At 37.1% G+C, this 15,230-nt stretch overlaps 1 protein-coding gene across 1 annotated transcript in view; it reads right to left on the minus strand.

The window, feature by feature from the left end:
• Positions 1-5,857: 5,857 nt before the first annotated feature.
• LOC139696844 (sodium-coupled monocarboxylate transporter 1-like) overlaps positions 5,858-15,230 on the minus strand; it is a 30,896-nt gene continuing 21,523 nt past the window's right edge. Inside the window, exons 9-13 of the mRNA XM_071595725.1 lie at positions 14,728-14,837; positions 11,817-12,000; positions 10,007-10,093; positions 9,140-9,318; positions 5,858-6,173 (exon numbers count right to left, since the gene is read on the minus strand). Coding sequence (XP_071451826.1) covers positions 5,858-6,173; positions 9,140-9,318; positions 10,007-10,093; positions 11,817-12,000; positions 14,728-14,837 — 876 coding nt within the window. The remainder of the gene's footprint in view (positions 6,174-9,139; positions 9,319-10,006; positions 10,094-11,816; positions 12,001-14,727; positions 14,838-15,230) is intronic.

Raw genomic sequence — 15,230 nt, forward strand, 5'->3', positions numbered from 1 at the left:
TTAAAAGGTAAACAAGTCAAGAAGGGGAAAAAGGTAAAAAGGAGAGGATAAGAAAGGTTCACCTTTCTTATCCTCTCCTTTTTACCTTTTACCCCTTCTTGACTTGTGGCGCTAGCCAACTAATTTCATTTGTACTTTGTTTAGAAAGGTAAACTGTTTACGGCTATTGGAGTTTTACATTCATTCAAAGTACTTAACCACAAAATATTTCAGTATATTTCTTCCTTCTGTCTTGGTACTTTTCTGTTTCGAACATTATTTTACCCAACTCATCTCTTAACTGTTTGCATAGATTTTCCCTTTTTACTTCCCTGTAGTATTTTGACATTTTTATAGCGTACCAATTTCACCCTTCCTCTGCAAACTTTTCATATCCTCACACTGCATCTTCCACCACGCTTCTTTTGCTATTTTTGTTATACATCTCAATTTATTATTGAACTCTTTTTACTTCCTTCTGCTTAAGTCTCTGTTTACATTATTCCATTTCCTTCTCGTATCTATCTTTCCAATCATCTCATCGTGATCCATGCTTTTCTTGCCCTTTTCCGATTAACACCTCGTATAGTTTCTTTTGCGGCTTATGATATCCCTTTTTTGATATACTCCCGTTTTTCCTCGATGGTATTCAGTACCATTCCCTCGCTCATGATTTTCTGTAGAGCCAGCTGTTACTCCTTCCTTTTCAATCCAGTTAATGCTTCTACATTCTATTCCTAACCCACCTCCTTGTCCTTATTTTTTCGTCCTTATTTTAGTCCTTATTTTTTCGTAACGGACGCTACACTTTAAAACAATTAAATTGTGGTCCAAGTCCGTACCCGCTCCCGGGAAGCGGTGCGAATTATTCACGCTGCACCTGAATCTGTCCCTAACAATGGTATAATCTAACTGATACCTTTCTGAATCACCTGGCATTTTCCATGTATACGCCTACGCCTTTTGTGGTGTCTAAACCAAGTGTGGCGATGACTGACCCGTCTCCTGCAGAGTTCAATTGCTTTCTCCTCGCGGTCATTCCTTGTATTAAACCGTAAGACCTCTGATCAACACGATCTCTTCCTTCGCCTACCGTTGCATTCCAATCCCCCTTAAACCTATTACGAGGGCGGTTCAATAAGTACCCGTGTTTGACGACAAAGGGCGTTCCTGAGGGAAGTTTATGTTATCATCGTGTGCTTCCATCTATCAAACGAAGGTGAAACAGATTTCAGACTGATTTAAAGGTTAGTTTGGATTTGGCAGCTATTCGAGTAAGACGTGTTTCGTGATTTTCGATAAGGTGGAAAAAGAGCAGTATGTTTCGGCCATTTGCTTTTTGTTTTTGGATGGGAAGAAATGGGAGGAGATAAAAGCAAAGTTAGATGCTGTTTATGGAGACACTTCGCCATCTATGACCACAGTTAGATATTGGTTCAACGAATTTAAACGTGGGCAGACATCTGTTTTTGATGAGGAGCGACCAGGACGCCCGGCAGACGTGGTTACCAAGGAAATCATTCAAAAAGTCCATGCCATGATTCTCGCTGATCAGCAAACAAAAGTGTGCGACGTAGCAGAGGCCGTGGGTGTGTCGTCCGGAACGGCAATTAATATTTTACATGATAAGTTGGCGATGAAAAAATTGTCGGCCTGATGGGTGCCACGATTGCTCACGGTGGACAACAAGCTGATGAGGAGTTGTCGCCGCCAAACTGCATGAACTACGTTATGAATTGCTGCCGCACCCCCCGTATTCACCCGATCTGGCTCCCTGTGACTTTTTCTTATTCCCTAACATGAAGAAATGGCTCGCGGGGAAAAAATCTAACTCAAACGAGGAAGTTATCGCCGAGACTCGTACTTTACAGCTATCACTCCAGTGATCCCTGCTATCCTTCCGTCTCACCTCGCAAATACCTAAAATATCTATATTTCCTCTTCCCATCTGTCGCTTTGTGTTCTCTAATTTTTCCTTGCCAAAACATTGCCCTATCATTCTAAGTTCCTATTCTTACTAATTCGCTCTTCTTCTGCGTATTCTGTGCTGCTGCTGTCGGTTTTGATTTGCAAGGTTTTCGAGAGATGGTAACCGCAGGAGCCTTTACCTTTCCCGCAGCCGGACACGGTCGAGTCCCTATTTTCTTTATACTTTTCATGATGAAAAATCATGGGATTCATAATTGACGTGGTTTCCTGTGTCCATCGTCAATAGTGTTTTTACGTGACACCATCATTCAGCAACTACCTCTCTGGGGTCAGACGCCTTCGCAGCCGCCTCACTGAGGATAGACGCTGCGCGTGCTACCTTTTGCCTGGCCCCTATCCTTGGATCTCTGCATCCTACGAGGAGCACTTATCATTGCTCCCGACAGCACAGCTCTAGGGGTCATCGGAACGCACAAGACTCTCCACCACGTCAAGGTTGTAGTCTGTGGAATATTAGTGCAGGTGAATCTGTTGTCAATCAACATTCCCCTTGAAGCGGCTCAGGAGTCAATTCAGTCGCTTTTACGCGACTATCTGGCGTTTTCACGAGGAATGGTATGGCTGAAGTGCCATCGGGTTTCCAGTCAGGTCATGTAATCAGCAGCCAACGTTTCGAGGGCTAACCATGCCATCTCATCTGGGTTTCCCGTGTCCATTTGATAATCCCACGGTCTTATACCATGTGCGCTCTTTCCGTGGTCAAGTGCCTTGTGGTTGGCCGTCATTCCCAATTTCTGTTTTTTTTCCAGGAAACTTAAGGCGATGGAATGAGATTTTTCCAATCGTTTAATGCAAATTAGATCATTGTGTTTGTGTTCTTGTTGCTCAACTTGTATTTAGTAAATATACAAAAACAAGAGTGTTTGTTAGGGATCCATTCAAGTAATGATTATACATATAACAGCAGAAACATGTATGCATTCAAATGCATTTAATTAAAGAATATCCAATTATTTTGGTTAGTTAAATTTTGAATTAATTGTCTGCAGTGTATGTCTTTTGTGTAGAATGGTTCTTTGGTATCGTAACACAGAGCAGTTTTTCATTTTGAGTTTTTCAGCAAGCACTAGGTGGCATTCAGAGTAACTGTTCTTAACATATTGGCTCCATGTTGAACAAAGTTTGTGATTTTTTAATGAGTTAATTGTTTTGCAATTGAAAAAATAACCATTAAAATAAGTATGAATGCAAATCATAAGGTTTATTGTCTTTATTTGTTAATATAATTAATGCTCTAATCAGTAAGTGTGCATATCCATTCTGACTTGTCTCATATCCTGACTTGATCCTATTTCTTGACTAGTGTGTATATACATGTGTACATAAATGTCAATAATCAGTACAAAAATCCTCTGGATGAGGCCTACACGAATATGAAAAATTTGTGTCAGCCATGTATATCACCTTCTTGATTTTATATATTTTTTCTCGACAGTTTCTTAATATATATATATATATATATATATATATATATATATATATATATATATATATATATATATATATATATATATATATATATATATATATATATATATATATATATATATATTGGAATTTGTATCAAGCCAAGCTGGTGCATTCAAAAAAGTGACATATTGTTCAGGAAGAATCACTTGTAGAAGGAAAAGATTCTGAGTATTGGTTAACTCATTTTTACATCATCTTGTGTCCTTATCAGAAAATATCGGCCACCTGCAAACAAAAGAAACATTTGTTATTGAGTTTTTGATGAGAATCCAATGTATGTCCACATTTACTGCTTAAAAGTAAGATATCTCTTAACCACCTTTAAAATATTAGATGCGATGTTTGTTTCATGTGCAACTACTTTGAAGTTTCTCAAAATGCTCATAAAAGGTGAGAATGTGTTGCACAAGAAAACCATGGGAAAGTAGCCTCTGTCATTATTGTATTTGCAAGAGGACCAGATTTAATAGTTTAGGAATTAGGAATCTTTAGAGGGGCTTGAGAATTATCAGGAATGACTCTCTTTACTAGAATGGTATGAAAAAATGAACGTAGGTAATTCAGTGAAAACCTTTTACTGTATTGCTAGTTATGCAATGGAAAGTGCTCTATTTGTATAGAGCACTTCTATTTATTTAATTATGCTCAGAGCACAAGAAACCTAGCCAGTGTTTGCACTGATCAAGTACACTGTTTAACCGATATGATGTAATTTACTTTGGGAATAGTTTCACTTGAAAGAATAATATTCAAAATATCTCATTAGAAATGTTTACAAATGCAGCTGCCAGAAATATAGCTCTTTTATTTTAGAGGCAATGATCCTTGAATTATATGTATGACCAATTAGGCATCTGAATATGATCTGACCTCCACTGGTGCAATGCTATTTTTTATTTAGAAATACCACATGTTAACACTAGAGAAGATACATTATAAGCTCTTCTATGTAGGTTTTAGAATTTTTTCAACATACTCTTTCCCATGGAATTGATTTTTCCAATTAGTTTTTCATCTATAAATTAAAACTAAAATTTTTATTTTTTTTTCAAAATAAAGTGGTCACAAAATACAATTTGGGTTAAGGGGGGAATGTTTGGGTTCCTTTATTTGGGAACATTTATTTGATGCTTCCTCAGAGAATTAAAAGGAGGGTTTTGGAAAACTCTATGTTTTGGTCCTGTGCAACTATTTGCAGTCTAGAATGTGGAGGTTGCAGAACAATCTATCATCATAGCCAAGCCTAAATTAAAACTGTTAATTATCTATTTTGAAAATCTCATCCAAAACTAAATGGTCATAATGGCTTGACATGATACATCTTTGGATCATGTGCCTACCTGAACTTGTTAAAATAATTTTGTGTTTAGGTCCAATTGCCAAAGTTTGTTGTATAATGTTTTGGACATCCACTTCATTGTATTATTTTACAGATTATCAAGTCTATGCTGGATGATTTTTTTATGGTTCTCCTGTGATGAAAAAAAGTTGACTTTTATGTTATGTTTGCAAATGCAGTCCGATGGAATGTAGAACAAAAGCCTTGCCTACCAATTGTCAAAGCCTAGGCAGTCATAGCTAATAATCTCCCAACATTCTCTTACGCACTCTCTCTCACATCTCATTTTGGCTGAAATTAATGACTGAAATAAAGGTGCTTGCAATCTTATTGTCTGAAATGTCTATGAGGGACTTGGAGAACAGTAGAAATTTTCAAGATTTAGGCTCTGCTTCACATAGAAGTGACTTGCAGAATTTCTCATGCAGATTTTTTTCTACCCAGGCATTCTACTTCAGGGTTTAGTCAGGACTCTGGTCCTGATCCAGAAATATAATCATTGATGCAGGATGATAGACATAGTTTGGAGATTTTAGAAATGGGTGTGACGAAAGATGGAGAAGGTAAAGTGGACAGAGAGGAAAGAAATAAAAGAGGAAGTGCTGCGTGTGGTGGAAGAGAAGAGGGAATTGTTGAGAGAAATCATAAGAAGACAAGAAAAAAGGATGGAAAGCATATTGATTACCAATATGATGTTGAGGAATGTGATAAAGAGGAGAAAGTTGGACAAATGAGGATGGGACAGGATAGGGATGTTAGATGAAATTAAGGGAGGAAGGAGGGGCTTATTATAGAAAAGGATGTTCAATTCTGTTTTTTAGAAGAGACAATTGTAGCTGCACCATTTTGTAGCTTCTGTCCATCTAAAACCTATATATTCCAGCAGATTGCATATATTAAATTTAAAACACAGACTCCCTCATATCTAATGACTAAATATAATGGCACACAGCTGTAGTAATAGACTGTGTATCAGAGGATTATTGGCATGCTAATTTTTATTTCAGGATGTTTCTCTTATCTTCTATTATTATTCTTTGGTATCCCATGGGTATTTGTCGTGATGTACCTGGCAATGGATCAGGTGGTTGTCTTCTCCATGGTTGCATGGTTTATGCTGCTCTGTCCACTCATTATTACCTTTTGGTGCATCTTTCCCCCCTTGCAACGTTTAGAGAATAAGGACCGAATTGGGGGTGTGAGATGCTGGATATGGACATCTTTGAGGTCATTAGGTCCGGTAATGGCTGTTACTATCAATCCTACCCCCACAGAGGTAACAAGTCCGATCAAGGCATACCAAGTGTAAGAGACCCGAAATATCCATGGTATGTTATTCAGTTGTACATGTTCCAAATAGCTGGCATTTGTCTGAAGAGCAGCATAAAGATGATTCCTGAGAAAATGGATGAATTATGAAATTATTAAGTTAAATTGAATGTGATTAAGTATTTGTTTTTCTACAGGAATTTTGTAGCAATCCAAATCCCCTCCAATCATCCAAATCATTTCAATATATTTTTTCTGAAAAAATTGATTTGCAATAACTCTTTTTTAGGCACCAATAGGGGATTTTTACACATATTAAAAATTAAATACATACATTAATTAATATAATTTTAATCTCTCGCTTAATATTATACATGTATATATATGTATAATATTAAGCGAGAGATGGAAAGGGGATATATAAATATTTAAGGTCTATGCAAGGTGACATGGAAGGATAGCGGGAATTACTGGAGTGATCAGTATATAATAATATACAGTGGTGGGGACTAATGCCAACGTTGGGTTGCCATAATGTTAAATTAAGAGGTAGAAAGAAGCGTAGTCAACATAGAACAGGCAACAGATAGTATATTACAAGTAAAGATAAAAGCAGAACTGACGAACTTGCTTATTGATCAGGTATATATACCACTGAGCAACCATATCGAGGAAGAGGTCGATAGGATGTACCATCAGTTAGAGGACATAATCACGTATAATCCTGCAGGGAAACATTTAATAGTGATGGGGGATTGTAATGCGATGGTAGGCAAAGGAAAAGTTGGTGATGAGGTGATAGACTACGGTTTAGGTACAAGGAATGACCATGTGGAGAAAGCAGTTGAGTTCTGTAGGTTAGTCATCACAAACACTTGGTTTAGACACCACAAAAGGTGCAGGTATACATGGAAAATACCAGGTGACTCGGAAAGGTATCAGCTAGATTTTATTTTAGTTAGATGCAGGTTTAGGAACAGTGTGATATATTCACACAGCTTCATAGACAGGGTAGATAACATTCCTGTGGAACTACTAAAAGGTTTAGGAAAATGTGGGAGGAAGAGGCTATATGGGCTGATTCGTAGTATCTATGAGGAAGGAATCTTGCCGGAAGACTTGGTGAGATGTTAGTTCCTATTCCAAAAAAGGTATAAGCTCTATTATGTGAGGATTACAGAACATAAAGTTCGATTTACCATGTAGCTAAAGTGGGGAGGGATAACCTTTATTTTATTTATATTCATTATCATCCCATATCTATGGCACTGAATTTTCAATTCACTCAGCAATGCTAGGAACCCCTTGGCTGTCTAACAAAATAAACCTTGGTCATCAGCAAACCTAGCTGATTTTACGAATTCTCCTCCACCTTTCTTTCAGACCTCCAGTTCTTCCAATGCCGCTTTAATCATTTCCTCCACATATACGTTGTACAGAAACGGTGATAATGGGCAACCCTGCCTTACACCTGTTCCTAAAACTATCCATCTGGACTCCCCATCCCCCACTCGCACCTGAGCAGCCTGAGACATGTACAGGCTGCCGATTAGCCTCCTATCTATCCAATCTATTCCTATATTCTGAAATATACTTATTAGTTTTTCCCAATTCACTCTATCACATGTCTTTTCGAAATCTATGAAATAGGCAAATACGTCCTGATTGTATTCTATATTCCTCTCGATTAGTGATCTCATTACTGCAATGGCCTCTGCCCTTCCAAAACCCAAACTGATCATCCGCTAAGTAATCATTTGCCTTGCTCTCCATCCTTTTGTTGATGATCCTGAGAACAACTTTAGCTGCATAGGAAATCAAACTTATTTCTCATTTTTGGTATAGTACATTTAGCATCATATGAGGGTGATTCGAAAAGTAATGTCTCATATTTTTTTTCATGAAAAATCAAATTTATTCTCAACTTTGCGTATGTTGGTGCAAGGTTGAGCATTTAGCTATTTTTCTACATAGTTCCTTTGATGATCAATCACTTTTTGCATCCTTGTAAGCAGCTTTTTTAATACCAGTGTCATACCTTTCTCCCACTGCATTGTGAAGCCAACTGACAACTGCCTCTGCGATATAAATTCATTGCCATTTAGTGGAAGTGTACGGTGAGAAGTGTATGGACATCAAAAACGTATGGGACTAGCCCAGGGAGTTTTTTGATGGCTGGGAAAACATCCATGATGAGCAATGGTTGGGGCGGCTGAGTGTGCTGGAATCAACAGTGGCTCCAATTGACAAGATGGTGCGCCATAACTGGAGAATTACCCTTCATGGGATAAAGGAAGGTCTTAATGAAGAGAGCGGCTGCTTCTTGATGCAGAATATTGTGTCAGACATTCTCGGTTACAACAAGGTGTCTCACCAAAGGAGTGTGTTTGCATCATGACAATGCACGTCCACATGTGTCACATCAAAGGACCACCCTACTCAATGAATTCGGCTGGAACATCTTTGACCATTCTCCTTACAGCCTGGACATTGCCCCCGATGTAAAGAGTAAGGTCTCCTATTTTTTTAAATGAAAAAAATAGAAGACCATGGAAATTGACCATTTTTTCATGAAAAAAAATAGGAGATCTTACTTTTTGAATTGCCCTCTTATATCAAACAGTTAACAATTTTCAAGAGTGACTGCCAAAAATTAGGTTTTAAGTGAATGTAAATTTAAAGAAAATAAGAATATATAAAATATTATCACAATGGTAGAGGAATTTTTAAATTTTGAAATCCTACAGCCATTTTTAACATATTAACTCTTGTGGATGTTGCGAAACAGAGAATTCCAAATTAAATGAAATGTTATGACGAAAACTGGTCTTAATTGAGACTATTTCTGAGGGATAATAATCACTCCTTATATGAATTAATTTAAAATTATCAAGTTATACTCAAGGTTAGTGAATGATTTCAATTTATGAACATGGGGCAGCACAGAGAATTATAATAACATTGGCTTAAAATGTAGGTAAATGCGGATGCTTTTTGCATCTTAGGCCATGACAATGATTGTGATCATTGTTTAGTGACTACGTTTTCTGTTATTTTTATCAACTTCGATTGAAATGAAATTTAAAGGCATACATTGAACCATTTGTGTCCTGAAGGGAAGCATTCCTGGTCACATTGGATGGGAAGGTACAACCTTCCAGGGAGATGGGTTTCTTTGGTAACTGGATATATCCATTTGTTATTGCAATCTGATTCCCAGTAGAGATGATTCCCATGGTGATCAGTCCTGTAATGCCCCCAACCAACGTTCCCTGCAAAGTGAATGATGGAAAAGGATAGGATCTTTAGCAGACAAGCAAAACATTTCCATTGCATCTGAATCAAGACTGTATAGTTTGACCCTTCTGATCAACCATTGTTCTCCCTTGGCATCATCAGGACAGTGATTTTTTCGATTCAACTGACTCATAATATCTGCAAAAGTGAAGCATGGGTGACATACACTAAAAGAAGAAGTTTGTGATTCTTTTAAATGTGGTGATGAAAGTAGTGTGACAAAAATGTGTACGTAGATGTCTTTAGCTCAAATCTTTTTTGTCAAATACTTGAATTTATAAAATGCTATACTTGAAAGGATGCATGGATAGTAGATGGATAATGAATGAAGTAAGCTTGAATCAGTTTTGTGAAAAGCTTTTGCCAATATAAAATCATTACCTAAATATATGAATGAGAAGTACTTACATATAAAATACTTATGAGAATGGGAGGATATTACTTTTAAGGATTAATAACACAATTATTTTACTTTTCCAGCATCTGAGGTTTGCTTTAAGTAATAAGATTTTAAGATTTTACGAACATAGGTAAGACAAATAAGTCTCAAGATGATGGCAAGCTTCATTTCAAACATATGAAGTAATCTATGCATAGATTTCCACTGTGATTGTAGGTATATATTAATTTAGTCAACATTTCATACTTTAAATACTTGCTTACCATAGAATTTACCCATGGGAAGAACAAGCCCAGGACAAAAATGCCCAGCATGGAACCACATGTGATGCCTTCCAGGGACAGAGCACTCTTGAAAAGAAATGGATGATCTGTAAAAGTTACAGTACATACCCTCATGCCAAATTTATTGATACCATTTTGATAATTAATCATGATGTTTCATTATGAATTTTTAAAGTTATTAGAACTGATGCTATGATGGATAATATCAGTCATTCTTATTCAATTGTATTACTGCAAAATTGGAAATGTGAAAATTTTACTTTAGTAATTTTTAATATACCTTAAAATTGACAGAAAGAGTGAAAACCATCATCAGCCAAAAAAGTTAAATTTTTTACTTTTATCCTGTGGCCTATCATTTGAGGTAAGATTCAGGCGAATATACCCTGAAAACCACTACATGTCTTAGCCTCACTCCACAAGACACAACCTGAAACCGCAGACTACAATAAACTCTTCTTCAATTATCAGTCTTCCTAATTCCATTGCCAAACCTAAATGCTTTTCCTCAGCTTCCCTGCCTTTGTTAGATTTATCCCAATGTTTCCATCTTGCCTTCCACCATGCTCACTCTATGTACTCATACTTATCTTTTTGCAGCATCCTTTCTAATGGCTCTGGGATAAATTCTTTCCTCGTGAATGCTTCTTTGATGAAACAGTTCTGTTTCTGATATGCAAAGTACTTTGATAATCTTAATCCAAACCACTTCCAAGATCAGAAAACTATCCCACTTGCCCTAGTTTAAGACGTCCTATTTTAATGATGTACATAGCATTTCTTTTTCTCAAAAACCTCATTACATTTCTTTATATACATTGATTCTTATCCCATACTGACCACACTGATCTTAGAAACCTAATTGATTGTATGAATTCATGAACTTTTACTCATATCTCCAATTCTTCCATTTCATCTTTTATCATTTCTTCCTCGCATATACAGTATTGAAAATCATGGCTGATAATGGACACTCTTGTCTTTCTCCTCTTCCTAACACTGGCTACCCATACTCTCCCTGTGCCATTTGCTCCTTAGCAGTCTGATATACTACTCTGTCCAATAAATATGCAAACTGGGGGCATAAAAACCATATTTTGCAAAATTAGTCTAACTCGATTTTGTCCCCTTCAAAGTACTCTCCACTTGTTGCTATACACTTATTCCATATTCTTTTCTACTGTTTAAAGCACCTGTGGAAGTCCTCAGCAGTTAGGCTTTTTAGTTTTTTCGCCGTTTCTTGCTTTATAGTGCTCACATCTTCCCAGCGATGTCCCCTCATCACATTTTTGCATTTTGGGAATAGGAAAAAGTTGCGGGGGGCAAGATTTAGTGAATAAGAAGGATGATGATTGAATTTTTTGCCAGACACTGGCAAACAATTAATGCTGAATGTGCACGTGCATTGTCATGGTAAAGGATCCATCCATCATGTTTCATTAAAATGGTGTATACTGTTGATTTTCCTAAATTCAGTTCATCAACTATCATTCAGACAATTTTTTGATGATTGGTAAGGACAAGCGACTGCACACGATCAATGCTGTCATTAACACAGGTGGTTGAAGGTCGTCCCGGCCTTGCATCATCTGTGGCATCTTGTTGGCCATCTTTGAGATGCTTAATCCACTTGAAAATGGATGTTTTCTTCAGAGCATTATCACCGTAAACAGCTGTCAACATTTCAGTAATTTCTTGATAACTTTTACCGTACGTTTTGCCTAGGATTAGAGAAGTGGTAATAGTTCATTAAGGGTGAACATTTCCGACAATTAGTGAAGCTAAATACCTGTACAACACCTTCCAAATTTTCAACAATGAACACCAGGATGACGCAGATAATACCAAGGACTGCACAAGTGATCTTCATGATGAATGATGCCCTTTCTTCAGATGGCTTAGGATTTAGGAAGGGACTGATGAAGTCTTCATAAATTACACCAGACATTGAGTTCAGTGCTGTTGACATGGAACTGAGAAAGGAAAGAATTTACTTTTAGTTCCAATAATATTTTGACCATTAGAAAGGGTTTGTGACTGAAGAGTTTAATGGCAATGATTCAGTACCCCTGTAATACCCACGTTGGGGTTTTCACAAAGAAATTTTCTTCCAAGAGACCATAATGTTTGATTTTAAGATCACCTATGGTAGAATAAGTCAAACTTTAGTTTAAGGACCAGAAAAGGGTGTTTTTTGGTTCTGCAGAGCAATGGGGCTGGTAACCATTGGTCATGTGGATTGGGTGAAAGGTCTGGGAGTACCACTACTTTGGGTAGGCTCAGGTTTTCTCTCATGACTATCATCATAACTGGAAAGCTTTCTGAGAGCATAACTGGAAGCTTTCATGTATGGAAAGTTTAATTGATTCAATATTGATGACTAACTAATTGACCATAGAGACTGGAAAACTCTGCATCTCTTCTTCATGGTCTCATCATTATTCATGCATTCATTCAACCAATTAAAAACATGATTCAAAAGTGTCCCTATACCTGTTCCTCTTGGCTTTTTAAGGCAATTCCTATGGTAGACAAGCCAGTAAACTTAACCACCAATTTAGGAAAAAAGAATTAGGTCATATGTTAAGATTTCTGATAATTTTGCATAAAATTATGGTGGTAATTGGTGAATCTTTATGATGAAAATGGAAAGTAAATGCTTAAAATATGTCATGATGGATAAGGCAGGGGCGGCCTGTTGGGAAATGGAATGTTGAAGCATTAAATGGATAAATAAGGAAAGAGTATGAGCAGGCTGTAGAGAAAATCATGGATGAGGGTTAAGAGCTGATAACTATTGAGGAAAAATGGGAATACATCAAAAAAGGGATACCGAAAGCTGCAAATGAAAGTATAGGATCCGTTTATGTGAAAAGGACAAGGAAACAATGGATCAGTGATAAGATTATTAGAAGGATAGATGAGAGAAGAAAATGGAAGAATGTAAACATGAAGCTAGGCAGAAGGAAGTACAGAGAGTTAGATAATAAATGGAGATGGGCAAAAAATTAAGCAAAAGAAGCCTTCGGAAGATGCAGCAAAAGGATATGGAATATTTGCAGAGGAAGGGTAAAATTGGTATGCTATACAGCAAGGTTAAATCACTATCAGAAAGTAAAAAGCAAAGTTCTGTGCTAACAGTTTGAAATAAGACGGGTAAGAAAATAGTTAACGCAGAAAAGATTCAAGAGAGATGGAATGAATATATAGAAGAACTGTATGGTAAAGAACTTAGGCCAACAAGCTTAGACATAGAAAAGAAACATGACATAGAGGAAGATAGCTTATGTCCAGGCATAATCGAAGAGATAGAAAGGGCACTAAGGGAGATGAAATCAAATAAGGCCATTGGGTAGACAATATTCCTGCGGAACTTCTAAAAGGTATAGGAAAATGCAGGAGGAAGACTCTATATGGACTGATTTTTAGTATTTATGAGGAAGGAATCTGGCCAGAAGACTTTGTGAGATTAGTGTCATTTCCTATTCTGAAAAAGGTAAAGGCTACATCATTTGAGGACTACAGAACAATGAGTTTGTATTCCTACGCAGCTAAAGAGGTTCTCATGATCATCAACAAAATGATGGAGAGTAGGACAAATGATTACTCAAGGGATGATCAGTTTGGGTTTATGAAGGGGAAGGCAAGTGCGATGCCATTACAGTAATGAGATCACTAATCGAGAGGAATATAGAATATAATCAGGGCATATTAGCCTGTTTGGTAGATTTCAAAAACGTGTTTGATAGAGTGAATTTGGAGAAGCTAATGAGTATATTGCGGAAAATAGGAATAGATTGGAAGGACAGGAGGCTAATCCACAACCTTTAAATGTCTCAGACTGCTCAGGTGTGAGTGGGAAATGGGGAGTCCGGATGGGCAGTGTTAGGAAGAGGTGTAGGGCAGGGTTGCTCATTTTCACCATTGCTGTTCAACGTATATGTCGAGGAGATGATTGAAGAGGCATGGGAATTCGTAAAATCAGTTAGGTTTGCTGATGACCAAGATTTAGTTTGTCAGTCAGCCAAGGGGTTGCAAGAATTGCAGAGTGAATTGGATATTATGTGTGACAGATATGGGATGAGAATCAATATTAATGAAACAAAGGTTATGCAATTGAAGCAGGATAATAGAAGCAGATTGGAGGCTTTTGAAATGCGGGTGTGGAGAAAAATGGAAAAGGTTAAATGGACCAAAAGGAAAACAAATGAAGAAGTACTAGGTATGGTGGGCAAGCAGAGGGGTTTGTAGCGAGAAATACTGAGGACGTAGGAAAAATGGATGAAGGGCTTATTGATCTTTGGGATTGATTGATCAGGGGGATGCCGAAAATTGTAATAGAGGGGAGAATGTTAAGCAAATGAGGAAAGGGTAGGAATAGAATACGTATGTTGGGCCGGATGTAGGGAGGAAGGAGGTGCACAGAGATGAAAAAGGTCTTGATGCAGAGTAGGTTTGCTGGATTGTGTTTTATTAGGAGTCAAGGAATATTTATTTTGTAGTGGTCTCCATCCAAAACCTACCTTGACCGGTAGATTAAGCAATAATAAATAGCAATGCCATGACTAATTTGCTGCATATACATGTATACTAGTATACACTAGCATTTTAAGCAATTGCATTTACCACTGTTCAAAACCCTTATTTGCATGTGCTGTTCCCATTGTAATCAGGGTAAATGAAAATTCCTGCTGGTATACCTCAAAGCAGCACTGAAAACACCTGCCACAAAGAGCCCTGGAAGTCCTGGCAATGATCCAGCCATTTCAATCACATAGTCAGGAAGCAATTGCTCTGCTTCACCCACAGCCTCAAAAACAAAAGGTAAGATATTTTCAGTGTTCATGTTTATTTTTTAATTGTCAATTGAATACATAACAAACTCAGTAAAATATTTAATTGGAAGAGAATGCACAACTAAATTTTCTTTTTAGTTCATGATGGTTCAGACTATGCTAGGCATAGGAATGATATTGTATATGACGAGTTTTTACCATCAAACTCAATTAAACAGAACCATAGTTTCCAGGAAATTCTATGCAAAAATAATAAACAAAAAAAATTAATTAAAATAATAATAAATAAAAAAAAGGAAATAAAATAAAACAAGTCAACTGAACTCTCCTTGTCACTCTACCAACCTTAATAAAAAATTACCACAACAAAAGTACCAACCCTGCCTCAAAAGGATGCGAATCCGAAG

This window comes from Hetaerina americana, unplaced genomic scaffold (genome assembly GCF_022747635.1).
Source record: "Hetaerina americana unplaced genomic scaffold, ioHetAmer1.1.p SCAF_7, whole genome shotgun sequence".
Lineage (NCBI taxonomy): Eukaryota > Metazoa > Arthropoda > Insecta > Odonata > Calopterygidae > Hetaerina > Hetaerina americana.